Below are 25,718 nucleotides of genomic sequence, written 5' to 3' on the forward strand. Positions count from 1 at the left end.
TATCTTTTAAGTGCTCATTAATTTTAGTGAGCATAATAGTCATCCATTAAAGTTTTGTTGAATGGAACAAAGTTGACCTGACTTTCTAGATCACACAATGCAAATCTACTGGATCACTTCATGTAAAAGGATTATTACCATGTACTGATGTCACATCTATGCTTCTTATTATTTATTCCTTCTAATCTTGCTTCTTGTTGCTTGGGCAAAGATGGGCCTTTCATTAATAGTATAAGTCAGGGCATTGTCCCCTATCCCTGCAAATAACAAACCAATCAACTACAACAAAAAATTCAATTTGGAGTTCTTTTTTCTAATCTCTGCTTTTATTTGTCCTGAGTACTCAACATCTTTGTTCTTTATTGCCCTACAGTGTACTTTTCTTCTGTAGGGGAATGGGTTATCACTGATCTGGACTCAATCAAGGTAACTATTTACAACACAATTTGATTGTATTTGTGAGCTTTTAACTCACAGCCAATAAAATAGATATGTTTTCATTAATCAGAAAAATTTAATAACATCTCATACAGATCAAAAATCCATTTAATCATAAGTAGTTATGACTGTTCAGTAATACAGAATGACTATACTGTAATGATTGGTTAACTACCCAAAAAAAGACAGAGACTACTATAATATGGTGTCCTACAAACAAAAGATAGTCATGTAATAGAAAGTATCATGAAGTCCTCAATTAATTTTTTGAATGTAGCAAGCAATCCCATTTCAAGGCGCTATTTAAAATGATTAAATAGGCAGAGTAGCTTGGCCATAAAGAAAGCCTCAACAAATGAAATCATTCAAAATTCTTTGAACACCATGGAATTAAGCTATAAATCAATAACAGGAAGATAACTAGAAAAATCCCAACTGCTGGGAAATTAAGTAGTATGTTTATGACGCTTAGAAATATATTACTCAGAAGTAATTCACAGGTACAGTAGACAGACTAATGGACCCCTAAAAATGGCTATGTCCTAACCCAGGAACCTGTAAATAAATTACTTAACTTGGCTAAAGTGACTTTACGAATGTGATTAAGGTTAAGAATCTTGAGATGGGGCAATTATCTTGGATTATCAGAGTAGGCCCAACCAAATCACATCAGTCCTTAAAATCAGGTAGCCTTTCCTTGCTGAGAATCAGGGTGAGACCTAACTAGGAAAGAATGGTCAAAGGGATATAACACTGCTGACTCGGAAGATGAAGTAGGCATGCAGGCAGCCTCTAAAAGCTGGAAAAGACAAGGAAACAGATTCTCCCCTAAAGTCTCTGGAAAGGAATACAGTCCTGCCCATACCTTGATTTTTAGCCCAGTGAAATTCAGGTCCGATTTCTAACCTACAAAACCATAAAATAATAAATTTGTGTTGTAAATTTATGGTAATTTGTTACAGCAGCACAGAAAACTAATGGGACCAAAAAAAATATTTTGAACTGCTAACAATGAAGATATGACATATCTAAACCTATGGAATGTAGCTAAAGCAGTACTCAGTGGGAAATTTATAACCTTAAACATATAGAAAAAAAGGCCAAAACTCAAAGATGAAAGCTCCTAATTCAAAAAGTAAACATCAGACCTAAAGTTAAGTAGGAGGAAAATAAATAGAAATCCATAAAATAGAAAAGTAACATACAATAGTATAAATAAATATTCTAACATTAATAAAACTAGTAAATCCTTAATATGACTAATTAAGAAAATATAGTAAGTTACCAACATCAGGAAAAATCCAACAGAAATCAAAGAGATAGAAAGATACTATAAATAATTCTACAATCAATAAATATGAGGGCTTGTGCCAAAAGGAAAGGCAACAAAAGCAAAAATAAACAAGTGGGACACCAAACTAAAAAGCTTCTGCACAGCAAAGGAAACCATCAACAAAATGAACCTACCAAATGGGAGAAAATATTTGCGAACTGTATATCCATATAAGGGATTAATAACCAAAATACTTAAGGTACTCATCCAACTCATTAAAGACAAAAAAAAGATTTAAAAATGCACAGAATCTAAATAGACATTTTTCCAAAGACATTCTGATGGCCAATAGATACATGAAAAGATGCTCCATATCACTAATCACCAGAAAAATCCAAATCAAAACCACAATTAGGAAATCACCTCACACCTCTTAGAGTGGCTGTTATCAAAAAGACAAGAGATAACAGGAGTTCGCAAGATGTGGAGAACAGGAAACCCTTGCACATTATTGGTGGGAATATAAATTGGTGCAGCTACTATGGAAAACAGTATGGAGGCTCTTCAAAAAATTAGAAATAGAACTACTCTAATTCCCAGCAAGTCCACTTCCAGGTATTTATCCAAAGAAAACAAAAACACTTAAAAAGATATCTGCAAACCCATGTTCACTGTAGCATTATTTACAATAGCAAAAAAAATAGAAACAACCAAAGTGTCCATCAATGGATGAAAGAATAAAGAAAGTGTGGTACACACACAAACACATACATACACACACGCAGAAATATTACTCAGCCATAAAAAAGAAAGGACTCCTGCCATTTGCAACAATATGGATGAACCTTGAAGGCATTATGCTAAGTGAAATAAGGTATACAGAGAAAGATAAATACTGTGTGATCTCACTTATATTTAGAATCTATTAAAAAAAAAAAAAAAAAAGCTCACAGCCACAGAGAAGACTCATGATTGCCAGAGGGAAGGCGGTGGCAGGTAGGCAAAATGAGTTAAGGGAGTCAAAAAGTATAAACTACTTCCAGTTATAAACGAAATAAATCCAAGGGGTATAATATACAACATGGTGTCTGCAGTTAATAATACTGTCCTGTGTATTTGAAAGTTATGTAGAGAATATATCTTAAAAGTTCTGATCACAAAGAAAAAAATTTGTAATTGTGTGGTGATGGATGTTAGCAAGACTTACTGTGATCATTTTGCAATATATAAATATATCAAATCATTACATTATACACCTAAAACTAAAATAATGTTATACACCAATTATATCTCAATAAGAATAATGAAATAAAGTAAAGGAGCAGAGAAAAAAATTAATTTGACCATTTGTATGAAATAAATTCTTTGAAAAATACAACTTACCAATAAGTTGATAAAAGAAGAAATACATACAATTTTAACAGTTGGATATCTATTAAAGAAATTAAACCCAGTATTAAAGCCCTTTCTCTAAAAGTGTTCTCAAATTTGTTAAGTATGATACTGGCATTGTGGATATGGAAAAGAATGACCTTATTTTCTAGAAATGTCTATTACATAAGGGTCAAAGCCTTGTTGTTTATAACTTACTTTTAATTCCATAGACATGTTTGAAACATATGTGTGTGTGAATATAGATAGATAAATAAGACAATAACTATGAAAAATAAAAACATGCACATAAATCTTAGCAACCAAGCCCAGTGATATATAAAAAAGATACATTGCAACCCAGCAGGTTTATTTCAGGAATGCAAAGGTTACTGAACATTCAAAAAAAACAGTAAGTGTGGAATCTCAAGTCTGGAGGATAATCATAGCCACCCAATTGCAAATCTCCCCACATAATCTCTCAAAACCAAAAAACAAAACTAATGAAAAAACTGGGGGAGTAAATAAAACCACATATGACCCACACCTTGAGCATTACTAAGAAAAGAATACCAAGACCTTCAGATTATCTGTAAATAGAGAAATAAACCAAATTACAACAGAGCTCCAAGGGCCCCACTATTGCAGGCCCATGAATGTAGAAACCAGAGAAGAAAGAGCTTAAAAACAGAGCCCTGAACGAGTTCTCAACATTTGCTACAACATGGACAGCACTGGAGGAGATAATGCTAAGTGAAATAAGTCAAGCAGAGAAAGACAACTATCATATGATTTCTCTCATCTATGGAACATAAGAACTAGGATGATCGGTAGGGGAAGAAAGGGATAAAGAAAGGGGGGGTAATCAGAAGGGGGAATGAAACATGAGAGACTATGGACTCTGAGAAACAAACTGAGGACTTCAGAGGGGAGGGGGGTGGGGGAATGGGATAGACCGGTGATGGGTAGTAAGGAGGGCACGTATTGCATGGTGCACTGGGTGTTATACACAACTAATGAATCATCGAGCCTTACATCGGAAACTGGGGATGTACTGTATGGTGACTAACATAATATAATAAAAAATCATTTAAAAAAAAAAAAAAAACAGAGCCCTGAAAAAAGTATACAGGGTACACAGGACTTAAAGAACAGAAGACAAACAAAAGAAAACATAAACACTCCCAGAAAGAGAAAGTCCAATTAAATATGAAAATACAAAACATAAACTGGGACTTGGTAGTTTGAAAACACAGGGTATAAATATAAAGAAAGACTTGAGTGTGAATGGAACCAAAAGTGAGAGCCTTGGTAAAGAAAGCTTTTCTTCTGGAGAAGAAATAGACCCTATATAGAAACAGGCATGATGTAACAGCAAAGGGAAGCTGGGAATAATGGAAATGAGAGGAGAAAGGTAAGGAGCCTATAAAAACAAAAGAGAAACACCAACCACTCCGCCATCCTCATCCATAAAAGAAAGTGCACAGGAGAGGGGTGAATGGACAGAAGAGGACATAAACCGGAACCATACCCACACAAAAAGTAAAACTAGAAAAAGGCAGCTCTCATGCAATCAGTGCTATTAGAGATCAAGACAGCAAACACCTCTGGAGAGGTAGTAATTGGAAAAGAACAGAAGGAAGCTTCAAAAGTGCTAGTCAAGTTCTATTTGTTAATCCGGATACCAGTAACGTAAGTGTGTTCCATGTGTGAAAATATATCAATCTATATACTTACAATATGTACTTTTCTGTATATTCAATTCAAAGTAAAAAAAAAAAAAATAGATGTGCTTGTTCCCTACAGAATCTAAGAAACATATATGAAAAAACATATAAACAACCATGGCAGGGGGAGAAAGCATATGAGGGATAAGTGTGGGGTTAGGAAGGGTAAGGGGAGGATGACATTTTAATTTTGTTTTGTTTCTGCCTAATAACCCTTTCCCATTTTGGTCCACTCCCCTCACATTCTATCGCTATGTTGTTCAGTTCATGTGGTTCATTAGGGATAGTTCTGCCCACCTTTGAAGGGATGAGTAAATACCCTATACCTAATTAGGTTATTCCTCGCTAAGAAAAACAAGATGAAGGCATGTGACCCATGCTTTTACAGGAGCTAGGGGGAAAACACCCTCTTCCTCTAGAACTCAGAGGAAAAAGCCTCTGTAAACCTATAGCTGCTGGGGGTTATCTTTCACACCACCTGGAAATAAATGTAAATCAGAGAAAGGGGACTGAAAGTACCGGCCAAGTATAAAGATAAGCAAACAGGCATAGAAACCACGTGACACTTCTAACACCTGAATCTAGCCATATGTAACTACTCATTTATGTGGGCTAAAACACTTTCTATGTGAGCTTCTTTGAGTTGGTTTTGTTAGCCTGTAACTGAAAGAATCCAGTATAACACAAAACTTGAAAGGACTGATCTGAGTAGAGGATAATTTAAAAAGCAACTCTCTCTTCATTTGTGAACATCACAGCTAGAGAATCGAAAGTCTTCTCTTAGTCCATTCTGGCTGCAAGAACAGAATACCATGGAACTTAGAAATTTATCTCTCACAGTTCCAGGGGCTCAAAGGCCAAGAGCAAGACTCCAACAGATCTGCTATCTGGTGCTGGCTTCCTCACGGATGGCTGTTCTCACTGTGCCCTCACATGGTGAAAGGAACAAAGGAGCTCTCTGAGGTCTCTAATGGGCCCTAATCCCATTCATGAGGGCAGAACCCTCAAGGCCTAATCATCTCCCAAAGGCCTCTCCTCCAAACACCATCACACTAGGGATTAGGTTTCCATATGAATTTTGGGAAGACACATTCAGTCTATAGTATCTTCTCCCTGAACCTATGAAATAGTTTCTTCTGAGAGCACTGCATTTAGTACCTCCTTTTTCCTGTTACAGACACTTCCTAGATACTGAAAGAAAGAAAGAAAGAAAGAAAGAAAGAAAGAAAGAAGGAGAAAGAGAGAGAAAGAAAAGAAAAGAAAAGAAAAAAGAAAAGAAAAGAAAAGAAAGAAAGAAAGAAAGAAAGAAAGAAAGAAAGAAAGAAAGAAAGGAAGAAAGAAAGAAAGAAAGAAACAGGGTAATGATGGGGACAGGAAAACAGAATAGGTGACATATAATTACTCTCAAATGTCTATTTTTAAAATCTGAGTTTTACTGTTTTAAAATGCTTTCTTCTAGCCCGTTTCAAAACAGTTAAGATCTAAAAATTCCTCAACTAAAGCAATTTATTGAATTACAATTTACTGAATTATAGTGACGAGCACAGGTTTTATTTTAAAACAGAAAAGGCAGGGCACCTGGGTCGCTCAGTTGGTTAAGCGTCTGCCTTCAGCTCAGGTCATGATCCCAGGGTCCTGGGATCGAGCCCTGCATCAGACTCCCTGCTCAATGGGGTGTCTGCTTCTCCCACTCACTCTCCCTCTGTGCTCGCTCTCTCTCTCTCTCTCAAATAAACAAATAAAATCTTTAAAACAGAAATGGCAGTGGAAAACTTTCATTAAAAAAATTCTGAATTTGTTTAGTACTGCTCTTTGAAAAGTAAAATGGCAATTTACAGATTAAGATGGACAAGCGGGTTCACACTTCAATGAGCAGCCTATCTTTTCCAACTATATTACAGTGATGAACCTAATATTCAAGAGATAACTAAAAGCACAATTAGGTTTAAATATAAGACAAATATCTCTGTGGCATGTGGGATTTATTCCAGGAATGCAAAGGTGGTTTAATGTAAAGAAAACCAATGTAATATATTAATAGAATAAAGGGGGAAAAAAACACATGATCATCTCAACTGAAGCAGAAAAAGCATTTAACAGAATCTAACACTCTTTCATAATAAAACCATCCAGAATACTAGGAGTATAAGGGAACTTCTTCAACATGATACAGGGCACCTATGAAAAACTAATAACTAACACTGTATCATACTCAACGGAGGGGCACTTGGGTGGCTCAGATGGTTGGTTAACCATCAGACTCTTGGTTTAAGCTCAGGTCATGATCTCAGGATCATGAGATGGAGCTCTGCACTCGGTGGGGAGTTTGCTTGAGATTCTCTCTCCCTCTACGTATCCTACTGCCCTTCCCCCCACTCACACTCTTTCTCTCTCAAATAAATTCTTTAAAAAAATATATCATACTCAATGACAAAAGATGGCAAGCTTTCCCCCAAACTCCAGAACGAGCCAAGATGCCTCGTCTCCTTTGCAGAGATGAGTAAGTAACCTCTACCAAATTAGGTTATTCCTTAGCTAGAAAAACATGGTGAAGGCATGTGACCAATTCTTTTACTGAAGCTACTGAACATTTCACTGGAAGTCCAAACCACAGTATTAGGCAAGAAGAAGAGATAAAAAGGCATCCAACTTGAAAAGGAACAAGACTACGTCTATTTACAGAGAACATAATCTTATAGAAATCTCAAAGAATCCACCAAAAAACTACTACAGCTAATAAACGAATTCAGCAAGTTGCCACATACAAGATAAAAACACAAAAATTAGTGTGTTTACATACTAGGAATGAACAATCCAAAAAGAAAATTAATGAAACAATTCTAATTACAATAATGTTCAAAAGAATAAATACCTAGGAACAGATTTAACCAAGGAGGTGAAAGGCATACACTGAAAATTACAAAACACCGCTGAAAGAAATTAAAGATCTAAATAGATGGAAAGACATCCTGTGTTCATGGATTAGATGACATTTTTAAGATGGCAATACTCCCCAAATTTATTTACAGATCTAATGCAATCCCTACCAAAATTCCAACAGCCTTTTGGGGAGAAACAGAAAAACTGATTTTCTAAAAGGAAAAAGAAAAACAATAAAAAAATAAATAAAACATCAACTATAGCACTTTTTTAAAAGGTGATTTTTTCAGCTCTCCCTGGGCACAGACGTACTTTGCAGCGACATGGCTACGCGCCAAGAAGGTTGGAATCTTGGGTAAATACGGGACCTGTTATGGTGACTCCTTCAGGATAATGGCGAAGAAGACTGAAATAAGCCAGCATGCCAACCAAGTGCACTTGCTCTTTCTGTGACAAAACCAAGATGAAACGACGAGCTGTGGGGCTCTGGCATTGTGGCTCTTGTGTGAAAACTGTCGCCAGTGGTGCCTGGACCTACAGCACCACTTCTGCCATCACAGCAAAGTCTGCCATCAGAAGACTGAAGGAGTTGAAAGACCAGCAGAAGCTCCACCATTTGAAACACTGCTAGCCTACAACAAATGGGTTAACTTATGTAACAAAACTACTTTGGCTTGTTGTTAAATTTATTAGCTAGATCTTTCGATTTTTGTTGCATTAATTTTACTTTCTCAAAAGACAGAAATTAAAAGTCCTTCTAATTTTCATTGAAAAAAATAAATAAAAGGTGATTTTTAATTTATATAGAGTTGGAAGGGGACCCAAAAAAATCAAAATAATATTGAAAAAGAACAAACTGCTCAAAGAAGATCATAAGTCGAAACAGCTAGAAGCTAATGCATTAGAAGACAATATGATTATACCACCACTGCCTATTAAAATTACAGATTTTGGGAGCACCTGGGTGGCTCAGTTGGTTGAGTGTCTGCCATCAGCTCAGGTCATGATCCCGGAGTACAGGATGAAGCCCCACATTGAGCTTCCTGCTCAGCAGGGAATCTGCTTCTCCTTCTGTCCCTCCCCCTACTCATGCTCTCTCTCTTTTGCTCTCTCTCTCTCTCCAAATAAATAAAATCTTTAAAAAAAAATAAATAAACTGAAATTACAGCTTTTGGTGTTGTTAGACTTACACTATACCATACTTCATAGTGAAGTGGGCAATCCCAAAGGAAGTGGGCTAGACAATATTTTCATATTATCTTCAGAGTTAACAAACAGAATAAACAAGTCAAATTTTTATTTTTAAAGTTATACATTTTCACTTCTGAAATTCAGCAATAAGAAACCACGTGACTGCCTTCCCTTTATCAAACATAAATTTACTACTATACTTCTCATATATCCATCCATTCTAAATCAAACAAGTATGTACTTGGGTTTCTTAATAATTGAGTCACTTTTTTTTTTTTTAAAGATTTTATTTATTTATTCGACAGAGAGAGACAGCCAGCGAGAGAGGGAACACAAGCAGGGGGAGTGGGAGAGGAAGAAGCAGGCTCACAGCAGAGGAGCCTGATGCGGCGCTCGATCCCGGAACGCCGGGATCACGCCCTGAGCCGAAGGCAGGCGCTTAACCGCTGTGCCACCCAGGCGCCCCTATAATTGAGTCACTTTTATTCAAAGCAATAAATCAATGACTCAAATTGCCTTTTACAATACTTGAGCATATATCATTATGAATGCACAGAGACTAACCATATTCATAGAGTCTGGACACGTTCTAGAACCAACCCTACAATTCTAAGCTACTCTAAGTGACTCAAAGGAAACCTAGAAATACAGTTGGGTTTGTAGTCTCCCCAGGAATTCGATTCGTCATTGTGGGAAGGGGAAAGAGAATAGTCAACACCCAGTAAGAGACCCAGAATGATGCAATACCTCAACACACAAGGTCACAGTTTTTTAAATAAGTCTGGACATCTCTTAGCACACATATGACCAGGGATGGCATAAACTAAGAAAAATGGCTTTGTATTGTTTATGATACCATTTACTGGGATGAAAATTGCAGAAGATTGTCTGCATCTCTTAGCTGAGTAGTAACATCAGAAATAGTCCCATTGGTCTTAAAAATATCATCAAGATGATCAAAGAAAACTTAGATATCAACAACATCCAGGAATGCTTTTCAAGGTGAGATTTATAATGTACGCACAAGATTTAAACAGAAACAGAGAGAGGAGGTCATCACTCAATTCTATATTCACTATCACAATACCTAGTACATACTACTAACCGAAGCTTGTTGAAAGCTCAACTGGATGGATAGATGGCTGAATGAGCAAATAAACAAAAGGAAGGAAAAAGAACAAATAACAAAATAGAGTTTAAAAATATTTTATATTCTCTGAAGACTTGTAATCTTCTCCATTTTAAAAAGCTACTCTAATTAGGGAAGAAATGTATGAGAAATAACATGGCACAGTGAAAACAAGACAAGACCTGAACTCAGAAAGACCGAGATTTAAATCTTAGATGAAACTCTTAGTGGCTTGTATTGTGGAACAAATTGCTTACTTCACACAAGTCTTAGTTTTCTCTACCTATAAAATGGGGATTACAGTATCTACCTTACAAAGACAATAAACCAGCAATTTTGGCACCTAGAACAAACTAAACAAAACCAGTTCTCCAATCAACTCTGTAATTCATAATGCAGCCCACAGATGGGTGTTACTAACAATGCTCGCCATCTGGTAGCTTCCTGTTTTAAATAATTATTCTTGCTAACTAGGTGCCAAGCTTCTAGAATCATTACATTAAATGTTTGCACCCTCTAAATTCTGGTGTCCTTAGACAAAGCCCAGTATGACCAGCCATAGCTCAGATTATAGGTTTGTTCTGAGGGTTAAAATAAAGTTAAGAAAAACCCCTTGTACAGTGACAGGCATAATAGACAATAAATCCTGGTTACTTAAGTATTTTACTAATACCTTTATGTCATCCATTTGCCACTCTACATTCTCACTATTATTCTAATAAACCCACACTGAGAATATAGATTAATCATATCAGGCCACTGCAGAAATATATAAACAAGACAGAAGTGAAGGATATGTATTCAAAAATTCCAGCTGATTCCTTCAATCTTGGTTTTTGGATTTTCTATCTTAAACACATAAAGACTTGATGACTTAGAAGAGTAGACGGTACCTTAACTTCAAGAGCCATTCCTAGATTGAGGAAATAGGTGGAAGTGTCAGGTTCAAAAGGAAAATTCAAAGTTACCACTATCAGGGTATGCTTCTTCTCTGTTGGATGGGCAAAGAGAACTGCTGCTATTGTGTTCTGCCTCTAGTCTCAGCTGTGCAAACACCAATTAAGTAAGAAAAACATCAAGCCATCTTTATCAGATCTACAAATAACGCAGATAAACTCCTTTAGGATGAATAGTTTAGTTAGAATGAATAGTTAGTATTTAGAGTAACAAAATTTGCCAAATGGTAAGAACCCTGTATAAAGCACTCCTACTTAGCTCTGGAAAATAATTTTCTCTGGATTATCAGATAACCAGAAATAATGATTTTATTATAAAGCATTATCAAACCAAACCAAGGTCACAGATAACAATTCTATTTTCTTTTTTTCCCACAGGCAACCATTCTTATAGCAAGAGTTACATTAAAATGATGCAGAGGTATTACTGGTTATAGTGATGTTTCAGTTACAGCTTTACTACACTAAAACAAACTTTCCCTAAGAAAACATCTCTTCTACTCATAAACGTCAAGTCAGCTCACAAGCTAGAGCCCCCAGTTTCCCCACAAATTAAGGAATAAATCCATCATACTCAACATTACACTCAACAGTAATGAGCTGAAAGCTTTTCCTCTAGGATCAGGAACAAGACAATGATGCCCATTCTTACCACTTGATTCAACATAGTACTAGAAGTCCTTGTCAGAGCAATCGGACAAGAAAAAGAAATAAAAGGCATCCAAATCAGAAACGAAGAAGTAAACAGTCTCTATTTGCAGAGAGCATAATATTATATATAGAAAACCCTAAAGACTCCACCAAAAAACTGTTAGAACAACAGATGAAATCTGTTACAAATCATTAACAAAAGAAATTGAAGACAAAAATAAACGGAAAAATATTACATGCTCATGGACTCAAAGAATTAATATTGTTAAAATGTCCATACTACCCAATGTAATCTATAAATTCAATGAAATCCCTATCAAAATTTCTTTTTTTTTTTTTTAAAGATTTTATTATTATTTATTTATTCGACAGAGAGAGAGACAGCCAGCGAGAGAGGGAACACAAGCAGGGGAAGTGGGAGAGGAAGAAGCAGGCTCATAGCGGAGGAGCCTGATGTGGGGCTCGATCCCGGATCGCCAGGATCACGCCCTGAGCCGAAGGAAGACGCTTAACCGCTGTGCCACCCAGGCGCCCCCCTATCAAAATTTCAATGACATTTTTCACATTAAAAAAAAAAATCCTAAAATTTGTATGGAACCATAAAAGACCCCAAATTGCCAAAGCAACCCCCTGAATAAAGAATGAAGCTAAAGGCATCACAGTTCCTGATTTCAAACTATATTACAAAACTACAGTAATCAAAACAGTATGGTATTGGACACATGGATCATTGGGATAAAACAGCACAGAAATAAAACCACACATATACAGTTAATTAATTTATGACAAAGGAACCAAAAATATACACTAGGGAAAGAACAGTCTCTTCAATAAATGGTACTGACAAAAATAAACTACGTGCAAAAAAATAACACAACCCCTATCTCACACACAAAAATTAACTCAAAACGGATTAAAGACCTGAACATAAGATCTGAAACCATAAAATCCTAGGGGAAAAAAAACAGGACGGTAAGCTTTCCTGGCATGATTTTTTGGATTTGACACCAAAAGCAAAGGCAGCAAAAGCAAAAATAAACAAGTGGAACTACATCAAACTATAAAGGTTCTGCATAGCGAAGGAAACCATCAACAAAATGAAAAGGCCATCTACCAAATGGGAGAAAATATTTGCAAATCACAGATCTGATAAGAGGTTAATATCCAAAATATATAAAGAACGCATAATCTAACATCAAAAAACCCCTAAACGATTTGATTAAAAAATGAGCAAAGGAATTGAAAAGATATGTTCACAAGACATAAAAATGCCAAACAGGTACATGAAAAGGTACTTAACATCACTCATCATCAAGGAACTCCAAATCAAAACCACAACTAGCTATTACCTCACACCTGTTAGAACAACTACCATCAAAAAGATAACAGATAACAAGCGTTGGCCAGGATGCAGAGAAAAGAGAACTCTCATACACTGCTGGTGGAATTGTAAATTGGCACAGCTGCTATAAAACATAGTATGAAGGCTCCTCAAAAAATTAAAAATAGAGGGGCGCCTGGGTAGCGCAGTCGTTAAGCGTCTGCCTTTGGCTCAGGGCGTGATCCTGGCGTTCCGGGATCAAGTCCCACATCAGGCTCCTCCGCTGGGAGCCTGCTTCTTCCTCTCCCTCTCCCCTGCTGTGTTCCCTCTCTCACTGGCTATCTCTCTGTCACATAAATAAATAAAATCTTTAAAAAAAAAAAAAAAATTAAAAATAGAACTACCCTATGATCCAGCAATTCCATTTCTAGGTATACATCTGTAGGAAACAAAAACCTAAGTACCCACTGATGACTGAATGGATAAAGAAAATATGATATATGAGTGTGTCCATACACACACACACACACACACACACACACACACACACGAATATTATTAGGCACAAAAAAGAAGGAAATCCTTCCATCCATGACATGAATAGACCTTGAAGTCATTATGCTAAGTAAAACACATCAGACAGAGAAACAAATGCTAAATGATCTCACTATGTGTAGAATCTAAAAAGAACCAAACTCATAGAAGGGATTGGTGGTTACCAGAGGCAGGGGTAGGGGATGGGTGAAGTGGGTGAAGGCAGTCAAAAGGTATGAACTTCCATTTATAAGATTAATGAGTTCCGTGGACATAATATACAACATGGAGACTATAGTTTAAAAATACTGTATCGGGGCCCCTGGGTGGCCCAGTTGTTAAGCGTCTGCCTTCGGCTCAGGGCGTGATCCCGGTGTTCTGGGATCGAGCCCAACGTCAGGCTCCTCCGCTAGGAGCCTGCTTCTTCCTCTCCCACTCACCCTGCTTGTGTTCCCTCTCTCGCTGGCTGTCTCTGTCAAATAAATAAATAAAATCTTTTAAAAAAAATACTGTATCATATATCTGAAAGTTGATAAAAGAGTAGATCTTAAAAGCTCTCATCACAAGAAAAAAAAAAAGACGTAATTATGTGAGGGGAAGGATGTTAACTAAACTTACTATGGTAATCATTTCACAATATATACATGTTATCAAATCATGTTGTACCTTTAATACAATGTTATATGTCAATTATATCTCAATAAAACTGGGGGGAAATTTTTTTAAACCAATAATGTCCATACATCTGTTAGGTGGTGACTGGTACACTTTTAAATACCGACCAAAAGCACTGCCCTGACATTACATTGGACACACAGTCAAAAGCATAACCATAAGGACTAAAACAAAGATTATTTTGCATATTGGTTAAAAATTAGAATTCTGTGATTGTGGTTCCCACAGTTTGTATGAAAAAAATTGATCACATTATGAATAAACAATAAAAGGCTAAAAGCAATGAGTCAAGTATAATTTTTTGGATTTGATGGCACACTGACAACAAAAACCAATCCATGGCAGGAATGGATATTGTCGTTTCAGAAAGAGAGGCATATGTTAAATGGGAAAAATATGTTTAAATGGTAAAATTCCTAGACATAGTGGTCTAGTAGATTTGGTATCAAGTTCTAGTGAGAAATAATTCACCATCATATCACAAAGTAACTAACTAAATGATATTATTCTGTTATTTGCTAATATGCATCCATAATTCTCATTTTGAAGTAAAGATTTTTATTTTTCTGGTGCCATCAAGTGGTAACATTATGAAGTGCTCTAAATTTAAATGCAAATAACTTTTAGACAGAAAAATATCACGCTGATGTATCCATGTCAATTAAACACTAGTGATTTTTTAGCACACAATTATCTAAAAAGAAAAGGAAAAGTATCAGAGCTAAATGCAACTTATCTCGATATTAAATTCCCAACCCAAAATGAGAGTTAAGACAAAGAAGAAAAATGTGTAGATCTTTAAAGACCAGAATGCTCTACTGGCAAACAAAAACCCTAATTGACCATGACACTGCTTGAGAAACAAAAATTTGTATCAAAATAATGTATCAGTCAAACCATGAGAAATGCTCTCTCTGAAACTCCATTAACATGGCAGTAGGGGCGCCTGGGTGGCTCAGTCGTTAAGCGTCTGCCTTCGGCTCAGGGCGTGATCCTGGCATTCTGGATCGAGCCCCACATCGGGCTCCTCCGCTGGGAGCCTGCTTCTTCCTCTCCCACTCCCCCTGCCTGTGTTCCCTCTCTTGCTGGCTGTCTCTCTCTGTCAAATAAATAAATAAAATCTTTAAAAAAAAAAAATGGCAGTAAAATAACTATTTTTAAGGCAAAAGCCCAAAAGGACAAAGAGATTAAGAGAGAAGACTGCAGCAACATTTTACAAGCTAGAGAACAGATGGCTGAGTGGTTATTGACTTGGGAAGCTCAAGGAGGCTGCCTGACATACATGACACCGTAAATCTCTCCAAAAGTTTGGGAACTGGTAACACTGGGTAGCTGTGGAAATCAGAGTAAGGGCTAAAAACAAGAGAATGAGTCAGAATTCTGGTTAAAAAGCACTGATACCATGACACCCACTCCCTCTTCAGTCCGTGCAGCCAAGTATTCATCTTATACCACAGTAGAAGACTGAAAGTTCATTCTCTAATAAAAAAGAAAACTCTAGATGGGACACCAAGCATAGTGAGGAGGGAAGTGTTACTGCTACAGGAGACTATGGTCATCTGAATGGCACTAACAAGTCAAAGGTCACAGAACAACAGTAAAAATGATTTTCTGGAAAGCAACCAATTGGAAGAAGGTCCTATCAACATTGGATTAATGTGTCCGAAAGTCACATGACTAACTACGGTTATGCTTCACACTCTTTCTATAAGAAAAAGACAAATGACTTAAAAAAAAATCTGAAGCTTAAAAAAAAGTCAAGTCCTACTAACAAACATTCAGAAACATTCAGCTCCCACATCACCCCAGTAATTAGCTGAGAATGTAGGATAACTAACAACAGAAGAGTAGGCAAATCAAGAGCCTTTACGTTTCATATCCTCTCTTCAGGCCAGCACGAGTAAATGCACTAAAGAATCTCGGCAAATACTTCAGAGAGAGGTGAAGGCTGGTGAACACTAGCCATGTCAGAAAAAAGATTATTATTCACACAAGAGACATGGAGATTTCATTTTTGTAAAACTTGTTGGGTTAATTGATCAAAGTAGAGAGTTAAAGCAGCTCTGATACTGCCTTCCATTCATATAATTAAAAGTATATACCCAAATGTAGGTCTTTTTTTTTTAAAGAGAGAGAGAGAAAGAGAGAACATATGTGAGCAGAGCTGGCAGGGGAGAGGGAGACAGAGAATCCTAAGCAGGCTTCATGCCCAGCACAAAGCCTAAGGCGGGGCTCAATTTCAAGACCCTGAGATCATGACCTGAGCCGAAATCAAGAGTCAAACGCTTAAATGACTGAGCCACATACACAATTCCAAATGCAGGTCATGTAATCTTCAGTAATTTCTCATTTTCAGTCTTGTTTTTACAGAGGATTATATGCAAAGTATATTTATAAATATATACTTTTCTTTGCAGACACCAACATAAAAACATTCCAGAACATATTAATACAGATAAAATTGTACCTTGAACACCCTCTAGGAGTAAATCAACTCCTTTCCTATAAAAATTGGAAGCAGCTTCATAGTCTTCTTCTTCTTCTTTTTTTAAAGCCAGCTTTATTAATTCTCCTGCTTTCTCCAAATAATCTCTCTTGCCAAGCTTGGATTTTAAACTGCCAGGAAAGAGGCTGCGACTTTCCCGTTCTTCTTCTGGTTTGTTCTGTTCGCTGTCAGAAGCAAAAGCCCCTAGTGCTGAAGGATCCGAAGAAAGACTGGGACCGAAAGTTCTAATGGGAGAATTTTGATTGGAAGCCATTCCATCATCTAACTCAGCAAGAGAATCCACATCAACAGTAAGAGATATCAGATCACTGTCGCTGGAGAAACCTAGAAATATGATCACAATAGTAAATAGATATTAAAATAAGAATCAGCCAAAAAGAATACAACTCATGCTGACTATTCATTTGTTCATACTATCCAAGTCGATTAGGAAGGCTGTCATTGCCTGATAGAGATTGGTGCCTAGCAATTTGTTTCTGCTTACTTCATTCATGTCTACACTCAATGTAACCTCTCGAAGCCAATCTTCTTTGCCTTAATTATCACAGTAAAACTGAAGGCAACTCTTTATCTAGCCTTGCTGTCAAAAAGAAGAGCCTTTACCACAAGATCTTGTAACAACATCATTATGATAAATGGAAAAGAGTAAGAGCTTCAGGATAAGACAAAAACAAGTGCTTGGATCCCAGCTCTTAAAACTTACTATGGGACCAAGAGCGAGTCACTTAATGTTACTTATTATGCAGGACTTTAAATGAGGAACAGAGTTAATGCGTATAAAGCATAATAGACTTATCATTCAATTACAACTATTATAGCAATTATATAATCATTATTTAACTATTATACAATGTACCCTCACAGAGGTGTGCTTTTAGATAATCATCCATATCTGGAAAATGTATGCCATTTAGCTGTGGGTTTTTTTTAAAGGACTAAATTTTTAGAAATCTTTCTTTCAATCTTTTCCACAAGCTTTTAGAGAGAGCTTTGGTCTATATACATCTCTTAGTTTTCTGACAGAAAATGAACAAACAGGTGGTATTGAAATATTCAGCAATGAAAACTCTTTCTCCTATTTCATAGAACTGACTTCATGGTAAATGAGCATAAAGTCTTAGGATCTCCCTTTATATTCTTAAAATAATTGACAGTCTCAAAAATCTTTTGTTTTTATGGATTATACCTATAAATATTTACCAATCTTAATATTTAAATAGACTAAAAATTTTTAATTAAACACTAAAAACCATTATATGTTAACATAATTTTTATTAAAAATAACTATATTCTCAGGGCATCTGGGTGGCTCAGTTGGTTAAGTGTCTGCCTTCAGCTCAGGTCATGATCTCCGGGTCCTGGGATCAAGCCCCATGTCGGGCTCCCTGCTCAGCGAGGAGTTTGCTTCTCTCTCTCCCTCTGCCTCTCCCCCCACCGGCTCATGCACTCTCGCTCTCTTCTCTCCAAAATGAATAAATAAATAAAATCTTTAAAAAAAAAAAAAAACTATATTCTCCAAAACAAAAAAGTATTTAGTAAGAGAAGTGATACTGTTTTAAATTTTCACAAATCTTTTTAACAGAAGGTGAGCAGATCTCATATCTGATCCCGCACTCAATCTGTTGTCATGTTATTTTGGTCGAAAGATTTGAGGAAAATCTCACATAGACGTGTAATGAAAATAGAGTGAATATTTTAGTAGCGTTCTCAAATATTTACAGATATTATTTTTTGAAACTACACCAAAACTTGACAAGTGGTAGTTTCTTAAAGCTTAGTTGCCATGTAGAATATAAATTCTTATCAGTGAAATTTCTGTTTCTGTTACATTCAAATCCATTGGTCTGTCTTACACACTGAATGGCTCTTTTATCCATGCCTGGGTTTGTAACATCACACACTGGACATTTTGAAAGTACTGGTTCCCTGAGTTATACAGATCTTGCAAATACTGACAAATTTCATTATTACAATATTCCCCCCAAAATCACATTTGTTATTATCATCATCAATCTCATCAGAATATTCTTTAGACACTAGGAAACTGTCAAGCTCAAAGTAGCAGGTGTGAGTTCTCCAAAATTCAGGCATCTGGCTGGCTCAGTTGGCAGAGCTTGTGACTCTTGATCTCAGGGTCCTGAGTTTGAATCCCATGCTGGGTGTAAAGATTTAAAAAAAACAAAAACAGAAACAAAAAAACAAGTTCTCTAAAATTCAAATTTGGAATTGAAAACTCACATTTTATCATTGGCAACAAATACTGTCAGTCATTTTCCCTAAAGTGTCAGCTCACTTTGTTTGCTTTTGAAAAAATATTTGACAAATACCCAAGTCTGAACGACAGTTTGTCTGTCAATGGTTCTTTCAAGCAAGACCTCGATGTGAGACAGGAATCCATCAAACTCATAGAGGAGAACATAGGCTGCAACCTCTTTGACATTGGCCACAGCAACTTTTTTCATGACACATCTCCAAAGGCAAGAGAAACAAAAGAAAAAATGAACTTGTAGGACTTCATCAAGATAAAAAGCTTCTGCACAGCCAAGGAAACAGTCAAAAAAACTAAGAGGCAGCCCACGGAATGGGAGAAGATATCTGCAAAAGACACTACAGATAAAAGACTGGTATCCAAGATCTACAAAGAACTTCTCAAACTCAATACATGAGAAACAAATAATCAAATCCAAAAATGGGCAGAAGATATGAACAGACACTTTTCCAATGAAGACATACAAATGGCTAACAGACACATGAAAAAATGTTCAAAATCATTAGCCATCAGGGCAATTCAAATCAAAACCACACTAAGATACCACCTTAGCCAGTTAGAATGGCAAAAACTGACAAGGCAAGAAACAACAAATGTTGGAGAGGATGTGGAGAAAGGAGATCCCTCTTACACTGTTGGTGGGAATGCAAGTTGGTACAGCCACTTTGGAAAACAGTGTGGAGGTCCCTTAAAAAGTTAAAAATTGAGCTACCCTATGATCCAGCAATTGCACTACTGGATATTTACCTCAAAGATATAGACGTAGTGAAGAGAAGGGCCATATGCACCCCAATGTTCATAGCAGCATTGTCCACGATAGCTAAATTGTAGAAGGAGCCGAGATGCCCTTCAACAGATGGATTAAGAACATGTGGTCCATATATACAGTGGAATATTACTCAGCCATCAGAAAGAACGATTACCCAACATTTGCAGCAACATGGACGGGACTGGAGGAGATTAAGCTAAGTGAAATAAGTCAAGCAGAGAAAGATAATTATCATATGGTTTCACTCATTTATGGAACATAAGAAATAGCAGGAAGATCAGTAGGAGAAGTAAGGGAAGAATGAAGGGGGGGTAAACAGAAGGGGGAATGAACCATGAGAGACTATGGACTCTGGGAAACAAACTGAGGGCTTCAGAGGGGAGGGGGATGGGGGCCTGGGATAGGCCAGTGATGGGTATTAAGGAGGGCACATATTGCATGGTGCACTGGGTGTTAATACACAAATAATGAATCATGGAACACTACATCAAAAACTAAGGCTATACTGTATGGTGACTAACATAATAAAAAATTATTATTAAAAAAAAAAAAAAGGTTCTTTCAAGCAAAAATGGTGTCCCAAGAGAAAAGCAGCTAGTTCATGGCTCAAACAAGTGCTTTTCCTCAAGACAACCACAGCAGTTCAGTATGCAGAAGTGTTGTATGCATACTTCCATTTAATCACACAGAATATCAAGATGACATGTACCCAAAGGTTGAGATTTGATAAAAATTAATAGTTTTTACTGCTTTACCAAGGGCATTTTAGGCAAAATTAGCATTGGCATTACTGCAAGTACATGCAATGATTCCTATGACAGTCTGTTGTCACTGTCCTGATGGATACTCAGGCCCAGCAGTTTTACCTACCAGTGCTTTTGCATCATTAGTGCAAATGTCAACACAATGAAAAAGGCAAATAATTCCCTAGACTATTATAAAAAATAGTTTCTGCCTTGCAGAACCCCTTAAAAGATCTCCGGAATACCCAGGTGTCTTCAGACCATACTTTGAGAGCCACTGATCTATATCATTCAATAAGCAGGACAATAAAGCTACGTAAAAATTAAGTTTGGGAACTACTATGGGACCTGTATTACCACTGAATATTGACTTTCAAGTTTCTCAGGAAAGAAAATATATTGAAAAGAAAATTATTTCCTCAGGATCATATATAAAGCCAAACTTAAAGGTGGGTTAGACGATACAATTCTAGATCAGGGATCAGCAAACTTTTCTTCTAAGGGCTAGAGAGTGAGTATTTCAGGCTTTGTAGACCATATGATCTATGTCACAACTAATCAACTCTGCTATTGTAGTACAAAAGCAGCCACAGATAATATGTAAATTACTAAGTATGGCTGTATTCCAGTAACACTTTATTTATGGATGCTGAAATTTGAATTCCATATAATTTTCACATGCCACAAAATAATATTCTTTTGAATTCTGTCAACCATTTTAAAATGTAAAAACCATTCTTAGCTAGTAGGTCATATAAAAACAGGTGGCAGGTCGGATTTGGCCCACAGGCCATAGTTTGTCAACCCTTTTTATACACTCAAATTGCTTACTTTATATCAAATAAAATAAGTTAGGGTAAAAACATGTTACTGGCAGCTAAGCTCAAATTTCAATTCAGCTCCAGACACTACTTTGGCACCCTGTCAACATATCCTGTTTTCAGGGGTTTTTCGCAAATCCTTAGAATGCCCATAAAGAACTCATTTTGCTCCCTAAAAGCAAAAGACTTCGTTAAATCCACAATCTGAGATGAGAGTCACTGGACCTAGTGGAAATCTTTTCAATCTCTGACATTTCAACTGTACAGACAGCACTTCAAAATCAAAATCTTTTATAGCAGTCTACAAAATTATTTATCCACTGTTCTGAGAAATATACAAACTTTATAAGAGATTTTTTTTTAATGATCTAAAAATATTTTATATATTTCAACGCACATTTATTTCCTTAACTGGGGGCTTTATATAACCTGGTCCATTTATATTCATAAACAAATAGTCAAAGTTTAAAAAACAAGTTCTGGTTTATACAGCTAATCATAAAAGAAAGGAAATGCTGTTACAGATCTTTTGTCTGCTCTCTGGTGTCTTGTCACTATAACCTTCACATCATCTATCACATTGTACTGTTTCATGTTTTGCCTGATTTTCCTTTCTAACAAGAACAATAATACCAAAGGGCAAAGGGGTAAAATTATGTGTACTCAGTTTCTTGGCTTTTGACCACAAAAATCTGGTGACATAAGTCTTATTTCCTCTCTTACCTTTCCAATCATATTTTCTTAGCAAAGGAAATCATGATTAAATAAAACTAGATCAGAAGAGTAAGACCATCAAAATACCTAGGAAGAAAGTCAGATAACGAAACAAACTAATAAATAATAATATTCAAATTGTTTCCTTTTCAAATTCTACCTAATTCTAAATGAAGAATCTTTCAAAGTGAGCAAACAAAGAAAAACAAGCAAGTTAGGATGAGGAATTTTTCTAGTCCAACTAGGAGAAGCAAAGGGAAGCAAAAAGACTTCTGATTTAAACTTTTTGGAGGACAATTTGGCAATACATACTAAATGCAAAAAATGCTTATATCTTTGACCCAGAAATTCAGCAATTTATATCAAAAACAATCAGAGATATGATAAAAGATCTATACATGAGAATATCCATCACAAAAATTAGTGAAAATTTGGAAATAACAAATTCCAAACAATAGGAGATTATGGTACATCCCTTTGAGAAAATGTTATACAGCTATTAAAAATTATGTTATAGAAGAATGCTTAATGCTAAAGTGTTCATTATTATGCAAAAACGACAAACTGTAAAGCAGTACATACATATACTATAATTTTAATTTTAAAACAAAAACACAGGAAAAAAGACTAGAGAAGTGTATTAAACATTAACAGTAATTTTCCCTATACGGTGGGATTACAGGTGACTCTTAACCACATTCCTTTACGTGGATGACAAGCTCTTAAGCCTCAGTATCTGAAGGATATAAAAGGAGATACAGCGAGGGCTAAAACGGGGAATTTATTTGTGAATAAATCTATGTTACACAGACATAATTTATGAAATATAGACCCAAATGAATCATCCAGCAGCCAGTGCCAAGAATTCCTAACTTAAGAGAGAAGGCAGAAGTGATTATAGACAGATCTGTTTGAAGCGGACTAACCCTTGACACTTCTTCCTTGCCTGTCTTCTTCCTTTAATTCTCCTCTTACGATTCACCCTACCAGATCTGAAAAGCCTAACTCTATCATATAGCAATCATACACTGCAACGAATCGTCTTCTAGTATTCTCTGAAATCTTTCCCTTCTGCATTTAAGCTATTTCTAAATCCCCTTCTTCTCAATGAAGTATTTCCCAACCAACTCGAGAACACTTCCCTTTCACCACCGCAGCAAAGAACCATTTACTTACACACGCACATGCACACACACACTCAGTACCTAGTTTGTTCACCTTATACCCTTAACATATCTACTTAATAAAGTGCTTGCTCAACTCCTTGAAATCACGGTCCTGTCATTCAACCTGTTTTACACAAAGCTCCATATAAATAGCACATGAAGTGGAAACTAGCTTCCTAAAACCCAGAAAGAAAGTTAATAAGATATACAGAGCAGCCAACAAGCAAGAGGTTCTCAGGGTGAGTAGGAAGAACATTGTGGATAAGGCAGGGCAACAATTGACAAGTCAGAGACTCTTTGTCAAAAGTTAAACCAACCTGAAGTCAATCCATGTTTAAAGGGGCCCTCTGGAGCCATCATGAGAGTAAAAGGTACATGCTTCACCAACACCATCAAGACAAAAACCTCAGCCTTTTGGGGAAGAGATGGGAGGGGGAAGAGTCAAAGGTTCTATGAAAGCGTTCTGCCTCCAGGTTCATATCACAGAGATTCAAGTCTCAGGGCTATTAGAGGGCCCCAGGTGACCGGTTAAAAAGCAGCTACAGACATGAGGGGTTTCTATAGCATCCCAGTTCACCTACCTACCCTCACCTTCTGTGCTTTGAACTGCTCAGAGTAGGGCAGTCTAGTGAAATCTGTCTAGGACACCACCTCTGAAAGACAGGCACCAGGGGAAAAGGTGGAGTTGCTATAGAATAAATCTTTATACTATAAACTATCAGAAATCTGTATTTGAAGACCATCTGCAAAAAGAGATCAGTTTCCTTTAGAACAACAGGTGGTCTCTCATGGTCAACTATATATAAAATACATGGCCTCATTATTATTAGCTGATAGCTTTCACTGAGCACTGAGGTTCAGTCAACGAAAGGGAATTTCTACTTTTCCTAGTAGCAATGACTCATGCTTCACACACAAAGCAAAATATCTAGGCAGCAGAACAAAGGTCACCCTGAGATAGAAGACATACGTGTCAATCCCCATTAAGAAACAAGCCCTTATTAATATGATTTTAGGCAAATACCTAAATCTAAAACTTGATGCTAATGAAGATTCCTGTACTTGATTACCAACTTATCATTTAGAAAGAGCTACTGTTACGAAAAAGTACCATTCCTGTGATGTTTCACATTTTTATAATGTCCTGGGGACAAGTCTTTGCTTCACCCTTGAAATTTTATGAAAAGAGCACCAGTATATTTACTGCATATTTGGTGAAAAAGAGAGTAACCTCAGAAAACAACACATCAATTAAAATTACAACCCTAATACTGTTATCTTATCATGAACAACAAAGATCTATGAGTTGGCTTTCCTTTCTACCTAATGAACTTTTTTTATGTTGCTACTCTCCATAATCTTCTCTGCAAATCAAACCTGCTACCAGCACACAAGTAGCTCGCGCTGAGCTCTCTATACCAAATATGTATTCTCACTGCATCCTTCTCCATAAAATTAAATCTCTTCTTTCAAAATATACTTCTATAATTGCTGCTGACTACCTAGAATGCCTGGACTGCCTTAGGCACACGGCTTTACTTCTCTGAAGTTCCAATTTTTTAATTGTGGAATAAGGGATTTATGTATAACATTCTTAATGTTCCTTCTACTCTAAAACACTTCCCATGACATATCATGAATTTCTTTTTTACTTTCCCCACCCAACCCCTAAACTCCTAATAGCTAACATTATCCTCAATAGCCCTAGGGTTTTTAAGAGTCAATATTTATAATTTGTATCATTTGTTTTACATGCACACATAACAATGACACGTTCTCATTTTTTTCTTGAGAATAATGATCCATTCTCTTTTCCCTATTTATTTTAAACTCCCTCATGAAAGAAGATTCAACTAATAAAGGACAATGAATAACATTAAGTAGATAAGCACTTAAAAGAAAAAGGAACTTCAAAGTGAATAAACCCACTCTCATAATACAGGAGGGCCTAGAATAATCCCAGTAACAAGATTTAGAGTTCTCATGGTGCCACCTAGTGGACATTCGCTCTAAATTCTACTTTAAATTTAAATTACTTTTAATCAGGCTTTCTATATTTTGACATCTTACACCACCTCTAGACTTTAAGTTTGCCTGAAAAATAGATTTAGGCTCTTAAGTAGCCAATCAACTGAAGAATATTCCTTTTTAAAATGATCCTGCCTCAAAGCATCGACTTTAAATCAACTAAATGAAAATAACACAAATAATAAAACGAAATATAATAATAAAATGGTACATTGACACAGAAGATTTTCTTCAAATTTAAATAACTATAAACCCTTCCAATTAGTCTCCCCTAACAGTTTAAAACTAATCATTATTCAATTTAATACAGTTTAACCGTAATCTTCATGCTTTAATGGAAAGAATTATCACTCCTCCATCAAATAAAAACACAAATCTTGAACTGAAAATGATTTTAGAGATCCCTTACATAGACCAGCAATGGGGGGATGCTAGTCTCAAAATGTACCTCTCATTTACTCTAAAATGGCTAATTCAAGACAGCTTAATAGATCCTTTCTTACGTCTACAGTTGCTACAATTGAACCCCAGGGAGCTCTTAACCCACAATTTACCA

General features: G+C 36.3%; 1 protein-coding gene and 1 pseudogene across 5 annotated transcripts in view; one reads left to right on the forward strand and one right to left on the reverse strand.

Moving 5' to 3' along the window:
• Positions 1 to 25,718, reverse strand: part of RPS6KC1 (ribosomal protein S6 kinase C1) — a 179,233-nt gene that overhangs the window by 101,211 nt on the left and 52,304 nt on the right. For 4 of the 5 annotated variants that reach the window (XM_040636337.1, XM_040636339.1, XM_040636341.1 and 1 more), the window contains one exon: positions 16,614 to 16,976. The exons of the other annotated variant lie outside the window; for it this stretch is intronic. In XM_040636337.1, coding sequence (XP_040492271.1) covers positions 16,614 to 16,976 — 363 coding nt within the window. The remainder of the gene's footprint in view (positions 1 to 16,613; positions 16,977 to 25,718) is intronic. 5 annotated transcript variants of the gene reach the window in all.
• LOC103672503 lies at positions 7,957 to 8,449 on the forward strand (annotated as a pseudogene).

This window comes from Ursus maritimus, unplaced genomic scaffold (genome assembly GCF_017311325.1).
Source record: "Ursus maritimus isolate PB19 unplaced genomic scaffold, ASM1731132v1 scaffold_2, whole genome shotgun sequence".
Taxonomy (NCBI): Eukaryota; Metazoa; Chordata; class Mammalia; order Carnivora; family Ursidae; genus Ursus; species Ursus maritimus.